General features: G+C 35.9%; 1 protein-coding gene across 1 annotated transcript in view; it reads left to right on the plus strand.

Moving 5' to 3' along the window:
- The window catches only part of LOC145291948 (semaphorin-2A-like), a 1232857-nt gene that overhangs the window by 1038649 nt on the left and 179759 nt on the right, over nt 1–14449 (plus strand). The window contains exon 3 of the mRNA XM_080137876.1: nt 4903–5005. Within this exon, the coding sequence (XP_079994002.1) occupies nt 4903–5005 (103 nt within the window). The remainder of the gene's footprint in view (nt 1–4902; nt 5006–14449) is intronic.

Below are 14449 nucleotides of genomic sequence, written 5' to 3' on the forward strand. Positions count from 1 at the left end.
AAACTGTCTGAAGGTAAAAACTCAGACAGCAAACAAAAAGAAAGACGGTAACGGGAAGTACGTTAATACAGTGGATGATCTGCTTGACAGGTCGGACTTTGATCTCGATTATTTGTTTTTAGCCATTCTGTCCACAACTTACAATAACTGGCGGCCATCTTGGTTGGAATAATTCAATATGGCTGAAGATTGGTGTGGATGTTGGGGAAGAAGCGTGAGATCGTCCGTGTACATGGGGGAGAGAGAGAGAATGGATGAAGACTTATTTCATCTTTCTTTTATTCTTGTTTTGCTTCTTTGATTATTTATGAAACCAATATTGACTTTGCAAGCTGAAATAACTTCATAGTTGCACATTCTTTGAGTATGTGTAAAGAAACAAAAAAACTGCTAGTAGCATTTTGGATGCTCTCAAGATGAAGATATAGATCATCTCATTTACGAGGCGCCTTCAATAAGTTTCCAGACTTTTTTCGTATGGACATTTTTATTAATAGTACACACATGAAACACTAGTCCCCTTCGAAGTAATCTCCTCCGGCTGCAATACACTTGTTGCGCAGTTCCAACAACTTCTGGAAGGCTCCATGGAAGTCCTTTTGTGTGATCGCATCAAAGACCCTCGTCTCATTTCCTCAATGATCTCATAACGACAATCTTGAAGGGTTTTATTGGGCTTAGAAAATAACCAAAAGTCACAGGGAGCAAGGTCTGGATAATAGGGAGGGTGAGGAACTGTGTTTATATCCATCGATTGAGTACCCTTTTTTTTTTGACATAAGTCACCACTTATCAAGGCCCAGAGGCCACTCGAGGATAAGGGTTAAAGAGTGTACATTGGTCAAAGGGACAAAATCATAGTAATCGTTAGAAGTGTAAATTTGGTAAATTGGATTACATTCTCATCAAGAACTTGTTTATGTTGGACTTGAAGACGGCCATATTGTAGTCAGATGGTAAGCAGGGAAACGGAAGAGAGTTCCACAGGTGTGCAGTTCTAAGAAAGAAGCTGTGTTCCTGGAATCTACATTTAGGTTTAGACACAGATAAAGGGTGGGGGAAATTATGGATAGTTTTCAGCTAGACGAGTGTTTCTTGTGAAAGTTTGGCAAGAGAGGACCATCAAACGGAAATGGAATCATATCGTGTTTTCTAGAGCAACAATTTTATCGTTCCACCCGGTATTTATGTATGACAAACCAATAAAAATTTTATTTCAACCTTGACCATAACAGACAGACAAAAATACTATTTTCAGCTTACCTGATAGACAAACGAAAATTCTATTTCTACTTTATGCATGAGAAACTACCGAAAATGCTATTTCCACCTTAAGTGAAAGGCAAACGAAAGCGTTTTTTAAAACTTGTGTTGATGATAATTTTATTTCAAACCTAAGCATGACAGACTAATGAAAATGCTATTTCAAACTTTAATAGAAACAGACTGATGCATGACAGACCAACAGAAATGAATTTTCAAACTTATGCATAAAATACTATTACAAACTTAAGTGTAAAAAATTGGTGATAATGCTATGTAAAACTTAAGCATGATAGACTGATGAAAATACTATTTCAAACTTATGTGTAACAGACAAATTGAAATGCTATTTCAAACTTAAGTCTACGAGGTGGATGAAAATGCTATTTCATGACAGACAAATGAAAATGTTATTTCAAATTTAAGCATGATAGATTGACGAATATACTATTTACAAGTTCGACGTGACAGAATTACTATTTCAAACGTACACATGACTGAAAACTTACCCATGACAAACGAAAATGCTATTTCAAATTTAAATATGACAATCCAACCAAGTAACAAAGCCTTTCTTATAGACATGGTTGTATATAAGATACGTCCATTCAATCAACACGTTTGGCGATGAATCTGGTGTTTAAAACTTAACCAGACAGACCAAGCATCTCACAGAATTGCGAGGATGTGTCGACAGCTGTTAACTATTTGGTGAATATTCAGTAACTTTCTAGAAACAAGCATAATTGAAAATATATACTTTTATTATCTGAAAATGAAAAAAAAAAAAGTTGATGTGGTGGTTAAAAAATGTTTCTAGCAGACATGTTGTTTGGACATGCCACGTTTTTTAATGTTTTTTTTTTTTTTTTTTTTTTTGCAATATTTGTGATATTCATTGAATATTGATGTTAAAAATGACCTTTCTCGTGATTCCTGGCAGGAAGAGTATATTGGTGATCAGATGGGTTCCAATAAAGTGGGATTCAAACTGTTTTTCATCACGACCCAATTTAATATTCTGCTCTAGATTTGACCGACTAGTTCATATACACAAATGTAAACGACAAATATTGCCATCTTGTCTCTATATTTAAAAATCTAAATAGGTTTATAGGTTTATCTTCTTTTTTTTTTGTATTTGCAACCAGATGACATCATTCGTTTTCCTCTCTCTCTCTCTCTCTCTCTCTCTCTCCTATGTCACCAGACAAAGCACACGGATTTATTGCTAAAACATAACATTTTTACCTTTTTGCACTCAAAACCTAGTAACGGTTTTAAAAATCTTATTTGAAAACCGGATCACATGACTTTCAGTTTTCAATCCAAATTTCTTTCCTTTCCACATTCTAATATGTACACCTAAGACAGAATTCTTAGTTATTAATAACTGCGGATCGAAACACTGTCATGCCAGTATATCAAAGCCTGTACATGTCTGTGTACATACTTATTAATATAGATAGCTCTATTTGTTATTGTACACTATTATATAAACCCGATCGATATTCTTTGGATTGTATCCTACGAATACACTCTTAACCTGGACTACTACTTATATAATGCACAAGATTAACTCCTAAACTTGGAATATATATATCGAGGACGTGAATTTTCGTCTGAGAAAAGTGCAGTCGAAATTACTGTCCTTGTATGCCAGTTTTATTTTTTATCTTACCTATGATGAAGAAAAAAATGTAACTATTCGGTAAAGATATTTCTGAATTTTTGAGATGATGATTGATAATTTGGATTATTTGGACTACTCTTCTCATCTCGAGTGTTATTTTCACAATGTTTCGGTCGATGTAACCTCTGGCCTTCTTCAGGTGTATCTTGTCAAACCCAAAAATTTTTCCATCGACCTCAGAAATCTACATGGAATTTCAAATGAAACCTTTTATTATGTATTATTGTTTTTTATTGAAATCCTTTGAGATGAGTAACTTGTATATTTATTTATTTTATTTGCGGTATGTTATCCTCATCTTCATATTTGTTGTTGTTTCATCCCGTTGTGGCCAACTACTCCTCCGGCCTCCGGAGAAATAATTGTCCGAAACATGATGAAAGGAATTCTTTATGTAATCAATGTGGGTAGCGTGTTCTTGTTCCATCTGCCATGACCGGATAAAAGTGCTAAGTGTGATGTGATGGATAAAATATTTGGTAATTCAGTTGTAAGTAACACTCTTTTGGAGGTTGAAGGTTCAGTCCTCAGTGAGGGCAATATTTAAAATACAGTTACGAATTACTTAAGAATTTCTTTGGAGTATTTGATATCTGGCTAGTAGTCTTGGGAATAATTCATTAACACCCATACTTCCATAGCACTGTCCCACAATCAAACTGAGAATCTCACTAAGCCTCATCCTCGAATGCTTTTTATCTTTGCTAAGTAATTAGTAGGGCTATGACAACAGCATATTCTTTTCATTGTTTTGACTCGAGTGTGTATCCGTTGATATCTTATATGCTTTTTTATAGAGTGATGTGGTTCTGAGTTGATTAACTGTGTCGGATATAAAATTGAGAGTCAAAACAATAAGAATATGCTGTTGTCATAGCCCTAGTAATGAGCCATTAATATAAAAGCAACGCATCTTTCATCAAACCCATACTTAACCAGAGTTTCAAATTGCTTAAGAAATATTTTGGATTATTTGATATGTAAGGTAGTCTTATGAATGATTCATAAATCCCCATACTTCCATAGCACTGGGTCCCGGATATGACCTTAAACTATCTCCACCCTTTAATTGCCATTTCTCCCAGGTCCCCTCTGACCCAGAGTGGTAGTACCTGCTAGGGTCTCAACTATGGGTTAAATAGAAACCAACTTGAAAACAACAAATATATTCTATTAAAAAATTTTTTCTTCAAAATCTTATGATTCGACATTAAATAACCTGAAAAAGGTTGATATGCCGTAAAACAAAAACAACCAACCAATCCATAGCACTGTTCCCTCATCAAACTGAGAATCTCACAAAGCCTTATCCTCGAGTGGCTTTTAACCTTGGTAAGTGATGAGCCATTAATATAAAAGCAACGCGTCTTTCACCAAACCCACACTTGAGCTTACGTCAGCCTTCTGAAAAGGGTGCAAGCTAAGATTGGAGTGTAGTACCTGGTTTGATGCCACATTTAAGGTAATGTGTCCTTAGTCAATGCAGGGGAAACCCTTCTATACTAAGACATTTTTTTATTTTTGCCTACTGCCAGACTGTGTCTTACTTTTTTTACTGAGGGGAGGGGAAACTTGTTTTTCTCCCACATTAAAAACGACCTTGTGTCACATATTGCTTTCGTGGAAAAGCAATTAAATAGCGATAAAATAACTGCAGTCTCGTGAAACTTCAGATGTAAAAGAGTCTGCACAAGTGGATTGTAGTACAAAATTTATGCGGAACGTGAAAAAAAAAATATTTTGTGGGGATTCAGGTCACATTTCATGCGGAAGCAATATATCGCATAAAACGATGTGGAAAATAAAACTCGTAAGATTAACGATGAAAATAGAAGAAAAATAGAAATATTCGCCGAATATTGGCACAAAAATTTTTTTTCTCCTAATTTTTTGTGTTATTTGATCTTAATGTTTTCTCTTTTTTCTCTCTCTCTCTCTTTTCGCAGATATAAAGACGTACCCATCAAGTCTCAGTTCACATATACATAAAAATTATTACCGTTATCTAATGATGGATAAGAAATCTCACAGTTTATACGTTGGTGCCATGTAAGTATACTTTTAAATTCTAATCTACTTCTAATACAAGCGGCACTTTCTCCGTTTGTGTGTGTGTGTGTGTGTGTGTGTGTTTGTTTGTCCGTGTTTTGAATTATTGGTAAACAAATATCTTAACATTTTTATATATATATACGTTTTATCTACATAATATTTTGCTTATTTCTTCCGTGCTTGTTAGAGTCGACAGATCGTTTTTTTTTTTAAATATGCGGTTTCAAGCGAAAACAACGGTACTTCCTTGAATGTCGTGTCGAAAATAGTAATATATAAAAAAATTACGAAAATTAATCGAGAACAACTGCTATTGCGTTTTAGTCAAAAAAAAAAGAAAAAAAAAGTCTACCGCTATAGTCTAAAGCAAAACGCCAGCCATTAAAGTAGTGAAAAGGGAGAAAAGTACGTTCCCTGTCTTCGCAATCTTCAAGATGTTTATATCTAGGGAAATGCAGTTTCCCTCCATTTTCCATAAAAATTACTTTTAATTATAAATAATTTTCTACTGGATGAATTTTCGTAATTTTTGGATATATTACTATTCTCGACATGACAAGTAAGTACTGTTGTTTTTGCTTAAAACCAAATATTTAATAAAAATCGATCTGTCAACTTTATCTTAACAAGCACCTTTCTTTCTTTAGTTAGTACATACGTTACATATTAAAAAGATGCCGAATACAATTTTTGAAGGCCAAACTGATTCTAAAAAGGCCAAATTCGTAATATTTTCCTTTTTATAAATCTGGCAACGCTAGACAAGAATATGAGAGTAACCTCTCTTTGGTGTAGCCTCGCGTTTGATATCATAATAATAATATATGATTATTGTTATAATGATGTGCAGCGGTTCTTCACGAAAGAAAGAAATCAGGAAAACGTTATGTAAAAAAAGGAACATTCGAAAGAAACAGGGCAAAAAACATTCCTGCCAAGAGATGACGAACTGAAGGAATAAATTAAAGATGATCTCTTGCAATGTGAATTTGTTTGTATTGAACTTATGTAGCACAATACTACTTTCAAATTATTTATTAGTACTCGTCTATCTCCTTTAGGTCAGTTTTACATTTAAAATTCAATGGAGGCTATTTACGTAGAAATGTTAGTAAACTCATATTTTCTGCATGTTGTTTTTCTTTTCTGTAGGAACCCAGAAAAATATCTGCTTTATCAAAGCACATTTGTTAATTAAATATATTTCTCACTCTATAGAATTTCCACGGGTCCTGCTAGTTAAGTATTAGTTTTGTTCTGTACTTTTAATTTTGAATTTGTACAACGCGAAAAATGATGTTGCCGTCACCAATCTAAGTGATGACATCGCCAAGCCATGTGATGCAGTCATGACCGTTGGGAGTTATAAGGGAAAATAACTTATTTTCCTCCCCCCTCAATGTATGTGAACAGAATTCAGTCAGAATTCCCATGTACAGATCATTTCTCATAAGGTTTGCCGTCTGTAGAACACACTACTTCAGGGCTGCTTTCTGCGTTGATCACAACTCGGTCGTCTTCAAATCTAATGTCAACAAATTCCTGTTCCATAATCATTCAAACACAGTTTATACAGTTGATCAAAATTAATACTCCCATATTCCCAGCCGGTGCTACCAGATCAGGCTGTCTGAAGATGTTGGCTTCCTGAGACAAGATTCACTTAACATTGATGCTTTTTGTTTTTCTACTTTCTTTTGCAAAACTTAATTATGTTCTGCAAAACCAAAAACAACAGCCCACATCCCCCCCCTTTTTCTTTTTTCCCATTTCCCCTTTCTTTTTCTATCTTCCCCAGTTCCTGACTGGTTTCCTTACTTAAAATGCACCAAACGTTAATACTGTAATCCTTTTCCCTCTTTGCAAAACTCATTCATGTTCTGCAGGACAGGGAAGAAAAACGATAAAATCCACTATAAAACAACCAAACCTAACACAACAAACTAGCAATTGAAGATATAAAGAGCTTGAAGAATAAAAACCTTCTACAAAATAACATTGGATGCAACATGAATACTATTTCCAAAATAACTGGATTCGGCGTTAAATAACCCCAAAAGGGTTGATATGCCGTAAAACAAAACAACCAAACCAAACTCTACAAATAAATATTTGAAGATATAAAGAACTTGAAGCATAAAAGCTGTTTCCGAAATAACTGGATTCAGCATTAAATAACCCGAAAAGGTTTGATTTGCCGTAAGACAAAACAACCAAACCCATACTCCCAGCACTCCTTCCCCTCTTAGACACTCTTTATCTTTGAGTGGCTTTTGGCCTTGGTAAATAGTGACCCTAAACGTCTTAAACGAATATTAAAAAAAAAAAAAAATAATGAAACAAGGACACTGGAGGATGAGGATAAACTTTGGGAGTGCAGAGGATGAGGATTCAGAAGTTAAAAAATATGGAGTAAGCATGTTTATATTTTAATTGAAGAATGTCTTGGTTAACATTGAATCGTGTTCTTTAGAATTATAGTTTAGTGTACGTTTTGTTTGATTTTGTCGAACTCTGCAGAATAGGACCATCCAAGGATGGAATACTGCTGCCATATCTGGGCAGGAGCTGCTAAAAACAGCCTATCCTGCCTTGACACAGTACACAATAGACTTTGTGGCTTAGTGGAGGATGCCCTTTTCTCTACCCTGCAACCTCTCTCCCACAGAAGAGACGTTGCAAGCCTATCCTTGTTTTATCGTTATTTCCATGGCAGGCGCTCGTCTGAACTCCAATCTCTGATCCCCCCTCGCTAATCCTTCACGAAAAACACCCGTCTAGCTAAATCCACTGTGAAAAATTTCCCCCATTCTTTATCTGTGCCTAAATCAAAACGTAGATTCCATGAACAAAGCTTCTTCCTTAGAACTGCACGCCTGTGGAACTCTGTTCCGTCTGCCTGCTTCCCACCCGACTACAACTTGGATGTCTTCAAGTCCAACATTAACAAATTCCTAATGAACCGCCCCCTTAAGTAAACACTTCATTAAATCTCCACACTAACGTAATGTACTTGCAATAATCCTTATCCCTAAGTGGCTACCGGGCCTTGATAAGTGGTGACCACCGTGTAAAAAAAAAAAAAAGAAAAGGACCACAATGCAATTGTTTTGGTTAAAATTTTCAGCATTGATTTCTGAGTTTGACTAGATGCACCTCAAGATGGTCGGATGTTGTATAATAGCCCGAAACATTGTGAGAATAACACTGAAGATGAGAACAGCGGACCAAATAATCAAAATCATCAATCCTCATCTCAAAATTTTGGATGTTTTATTTTACGGCATATCAACCTTTCTCCGGTTATTTAATGCCAAATCCGGTTTTTATGCCTAAAGTTCTTTATATCTTAAACTATTTATTCATTTATCGTCGTTCTTTTTTATGGCAATCATTTTGGGAAAAGTTTTTATGCTTCAAGATTTTTTTTTATATATTTAAATATTTATTCATAGTGTTTGGTTTGGTGGCTTTGTAGAGGGAATTTGTTGTTTGTTTTTTACTTTGCAGAACATGATTGAGTTTTGTAAAAGAAAGGAAAAAAAAACAATACCAACATTCTTTGGTGTATTTTAGATCAAGAAGTGACGTGGCTGCCAACTCAACTTAATGGTATACACTTTATACGTTGACTTATATTGTTATTACGATATTAGCAGGGGCGCCCAGTGTTGCCCGATTGTAAAATACATTTAAATATGATATTTTAATTTACACAGATTTCGCATTTATTATTATCGAGTCAATTTTTTCATATTATATTGTGCCTAATATATAGGCATGATTTCAAAAGTAAAAAAAAAAAAAAAAATATGATTTGAATACCATCAGCTAGAATCGAAACCGAAACACAAAAAACATAGTTTCATGATTGAAAATATGTTTATAAGTTAAGCAAAGACTGAAGTTTATTTGTATTAAATATGGTTGGAATGTGGAAAAGATGTAAAGTTTATTAAAGACTAGCACATATACTCGGCGTTGCCTGGGATTAAACGTAATATTAATTTCATGAAGTTAAAAACGGAGAGAAACTGAGACATATGCATGCGAGTATTATGTTTTTTTTTCTAAACAGTTCATTTTTGAAAATAAAAAAACAATACTCAAGCTTAGATCGAAACCCAAACCTAAAGACAGTAAGTTAAGTATGATAATCATTACCCCAACTGAACACGAATCCAAAAGGAATTTTCAAACCTTATTCTTAACATAATGTGAAAGATTAGTGCGTTTCCAGTCTTGAAACAGTTAGCAGACAGATAAAAATCCAACGGCTGGCGCATACCAATTTTTCAATTCTGACTCCTTAATAGCCGTTTTTCTCCGGAAGAAAACCAATTAAAAAAGTTTTCCACATGTCTGAATACTTTATATACCGATGTTCAAGTTTGTACATAAAAAATTATTGAGTATATAGGTTGAGAAGTGTCCTCGCACACACACATCCATTTACACTTTTATAGATATATAGAAAAGATGGTTTCTATGACAAGGGGAGGCGCCATGTTTTGACAAGCTTCTGGGCTTGACTTTTACTCCTGAGCTGAAATGGAACACATACATCAAATCTGTTGCCAAGGTCGCAGGAAAAACGGTGTGATGCTTTTATCGATCCAGTAGATATCTACCTGCTGATTCAATTCTCTACATATATAAGAGCCAGGTATGTCCAAGGATGGAGTATTGCTGTCACATCTGGACAGGAGCTGCTAGAAAGATCTTATCTTACTTTGACAGTTCAAAATAGACTTTGTAGATTAGTGGGAGATTCCCTGTTCTCTTCCCTGCAACCTCTTTCTCACAGAAGAGATGTTGCGAGCCTGTCTCTGCTTTATCATTATTTTCATGGTAAGTACTCCGCTGAGCTCCAATCTATGGTACCCCCCCTCGCCAAACATTCACGAAAAACACTCGTCTAGTTGAAAACACTATCAATATTTTTCCCCACTCTTTATCTGTGCCTAAACCTGACCGTAGATTCCATAAACAAAGCTTCTTTCTTAGAACTGCACACTCATGGGACTTTCTTCCGTTTGCCTGCTTTCCAGCTGGCAACAATATGGTCGCCTTCAAGTCCAATGTAAACAAGTTCCTGATGGGTCGTTCCCCTAAAGTAACCCAATTTACCAAGGTTAAACTTTTAACGATAAGTATCATATTGTCCCTTTTACCACTGTACACTCTTTAACCCTTATCATCGAGTGGCATCTGGGCCTTGATAAGTGGTGATTCCTTTGTAAAAAAAAAATAAATAAAAAATGCTTTTATAGACAAGATGCCAGCAAGAGCGGTCGAATGGTCCACAGAGTTTGATTTTTTTTTTAATTATATAGACTTATTTAGACTTGTTCTGAATAATTATATTTTAACTGTATGCTGAGTTCGTTTAGGACAAGATGTATAACAGGATCACAGCGTAATGAAAGGGTCAGTTTCAAATAACGTTGGAGTTAAACATGGTTTTTGAATTCCAGAATGAAAAGAAGATATTTATTCCATGACAGATGCAAATGGCTTGCATTATCATATTTTCTATTAACTCCTGACCTCTCGAGAGTCTTCTCCCATTTCGGCATCGCTGCTGCCAAAGCTATTCTTAATAGGTTTAACATTAGTCGACGACCCCATTCCCAACTTTTTTTTTTTATTAACATAAGAAAGGCTGCATTTTTTTTGGTTAGCCTCATGCTCGTTCAAGACCTGATCTTGGCATCTTGCCCTTAATGAAAGGCTCAAGCAACGAGCCGCCATTTTTGTGAGAAATGCCCGCTTTTGGTCTTTCGTATCACTTCCCCGTTTTTTTGTTTTTTTTTTATAAAAAGGAAAACATAGCACAAAAAAAGAGTTTAGAATGAAAAAGACAAGTTATCGGTTGAAGTTCAAAGCCAAACACTTCAAAAGAATATCTCAATTGATTTATTTATATATTTACATAGCCTTATCTACCTCTAAAGTAATATTCCCAACCACCTATTACTATGACAAATAACACCCTGCCTGAAAGCCCATCTTTTAACTCTTCGGCATAACATTCACAGGCAATATGAATTTGAACAAATATATTGAGGGCATTGCCAAGGCTGCTGAAAAGAACGTTGGCTCCCTCTACCATTCTACAAAATAATCAACACCATCTTATATATTTGCAAAGCCACAATTCGCCCATGCATTGTTGTCACATCTAGACTAAAGCTTCTACCACTAGTCTCTTACTCCTAGACAGGGTACAGTATCGAATCTCCAATCTAATAGGCCCGGCACTGTCGGTCAAGCCCCAACCTCTGTCCCATCGTCACAATGTTGCATCCCTATGCTTGTTTTACAAGTACTTTAATGGAATGTGCTCTGATGAACTCATAGCACTTGTGCCCCCTCGGGGTACATACTCTCGACTAACCTGACAAGCAGCAAAATCCCATCCCTTCAGGGTGGAGGTCCATTGATGTTGGATAGCCTCCTACTCTAATAGTTTCTTTCCTCGTACTGCTAGACTTTGGAATTTCCCCCCTGTTTCCTGCTTAGGTTTAAGCAGAAGTTTAAATGTAATGTGAACAGATATCTTGCTGCTCAACTTCCTGCAGTCACCTGTTAGATATGATCCCCAAAAGTAACCTCTTTCGTTTCAAGTGGCAATATGCCTTGTTTAGGGCGAAAAGAATAAAAACACCAACAAAAAATACAAAGCACTAAAAATCAGAGAGTAAATGTCAATTTTTTTGAACATCTAAACTTTCACCATCCACCCCTGAAAGAAATATCAATAATTGTACCTATTTACTATGCCTCCCCACGGGACAGAGTTAGACACCAGGGTCATTTTTTAACGTGGAGAAAAGGTACAAAAATAAAAATTGTCTCAGTCGTGAAGGATTTCTCATCCACTGAAAGAGAACAAGAAATAGAAGTGCAGCATCTGAAGAACAGATACTACACTTTGATCTTGACCCGAAGGCCAAAATTGTAGCCATTGTAGGAATCTCTTTATGGCTATCTAGATGATGAAATAGGAAGAATTTATAAATTCATTTATAAATTAAGAAGAATCTATAAATTTATATATAAACTCCACTCGGCCACTAATGATTTTTTCAATAGATAAATTAAGTTTAGCTGTGCATTACAGGACCATAATGCAATTGTTTAGTGTGAAATTCCCATAGATTCCCGAGTTCGACAAGATGCACTTCAAGATGGTCGGTGGTTATATAGCCCGAATCGTTGTAAGAATAACAACCAAGATAAAAACAATAATCCAAATAATACAAATTATTACAGCAAATCTTATGAGATATCGTAAATTCTTTATTCTTTTGAAAGAAAAAAAAAGCATAAAAGAAAAAATTCAACTCTTTTTTATATATAGGTTATATTTCAGCTAGGCATCTACGAAGCCACAATGTTTTAACCGAATACAATATAAACATTGCTATCATCTTCAAGTGCAAATTCAAAATATCCCAACTAATTCGTTTACGTATTTACATAGCCTTATTTATCCACAAAACAATATAGGTAATTTGCAAGATACTTAGATATAATACAATAAAAATCGCAGAGGAAGATTTTGTTTTTTGAAGATAAAAATTTCCACAAGGCATCTAAAAAAAAATCTTATATGTATCATCGTACCTGGTGGGACACCTAGACCAAATTGATTCTTTCCCTCTATAGGTTCTCAATCATTCATGGCCATAGGAACGTCTTCAAGTTGTGAGTCAGTGTCTTCTGTCAATAATTTTGTGTGCGTCTTCCCAGGTCTTACTACTGTAGCGGTTCCATGTTTTGGATCGCACAGTGTCACATCACTGACGACCTTATCTTTTCTTCTCTAGCAATATCCGGCATATCGTGTTCTTCTTTCTCTTATCAATGAAGAGATCCTGGGCAACTGAGCACCACGGCTAATGGTTGGGTATGTTTTCTGGTTTAAGTTTAACATTACCCGGAGCATTCTCCATGCATCCATTCATTGCCCGTAGCCAAGATTGAACTCATTACACGAGTTTGTAGTGTAATTCAAATCTTGACGGTAGCTGAATACTTGCTGCTTCACCAGGGCTATCAAAAGTATTTTTATCATGACGCCATCACTAGACGGGGTGCCTACTATGGCTTAAGAAAGTCCCATCTACTCTTGAGAGAAGGATAGACAGCGCCAGTTTCTCAAGCTGATATTTTACCTCGCGGAACATACAGTGCCTCGTCTTCTCAAATAGTAACCCATCTGGTACTGGCCAGGCTCAACGTTGCTTAACTTCAGTGATCTGGCGAGAACCGGTGTGCCAACATGTTTGTGCCGTATTATAATTCTAGAGTAAGTTTAATCTAACTTACTTTCAGGTTTGTTACTGAGAGGCCATGCGAGAAAGAATACCATATTCACTACGGCTCTAAAAAATTTTTCTTGATCTGTTCTGAGAGGGCAGATTTCCGTATAACTTTCAGATGACTAAGTGTCTTGACTAATCTGACGTGGACGCTTTTTCGTAGCCATTACACATAAAATGTGTTTGAGTTTTTGAAGCAACTCTTAATCTGACTATAAATGGTTTGTTGACTTGACAAATTAACATTTACATTATCCTTTTTTATTGACTGTGCTGTTTAGTCGCTACGCAGAATACAAGTCAAGACCGAGAATTTGTTTACACGCCGACTGTCTTCCTGACTTAAAACGCACTAAACATTGATTTTATTGTTCCCTTTGCAAAACTCAATCATGTTCTGCAACATAAAAAACAACAATGTTCCTATGTTAAGTAACGAAACGAAACCGAACACCATGAACCAATGTTTGAAAATGCAAAAACCCTGAAGCAATTCTCTATCTATATAAAAGTCAAGTACGTCCAAGGATGGAATACTGCTGCCATATCTGGGCAGGAGCTGCTAAAAACAGCCTATCCTGCCTTGACAGAGTACAAAATAGACTTTGTGGCTTAGTGGGGGATGCCCTTTTCTCTTCCCTGCGGCCTCTCTCCCACGGAGGAGACGTTGCGAGCCTGTCTTTGTTTTACCGTTATTTCCATGGCAAGTGCTCGTCTGAGCTCCAATCTCTGGTCCCCCCTCGCCAATCTTTTACGAAAAACACCAATCTAGCTGAAGCCACTGTCAAAAATTTTCCCCACTCTCTATCTGTGCCTAAATCAAAACGTACATTCCATGAACAAAACTTCTTTCTTAGAACAGCACGCCAGTGGAACTCTGTTCCCTCTGCCTGTTTCCCACCTGACTACAACTTGGATGTCAACAAATTCAACCTAAACAAATTCCTTATGAACCGCTTCCTTAAGTAGACACTTTATGAAATCTCAACACTAACGTACAACGTACTGTACATTCAATAACCCTTATCCCTGAGTCGCTTCCGGGCCTTGATAAGTGGTAACCTCCTTGTAAAAAAAAAAAAAAAAAGCATAAAAACCTTTTCCCAAATTA

The sequence above is a fragment of the Euprymna scolopes genome, chromosome 13 (assembly GCF_053919585.1).
Source record: "Euprymna scolopes isolate OS-2025 chromosome 13, ASM5391958v1, whole genome shotgun sequence".
Taxonomy (NCBI): Eukaryota; Metazoa; Mollusca; class Cephalopoda; order Sepiida; family Sepiolidae; genus Euprymna; species Euprymna scolopes.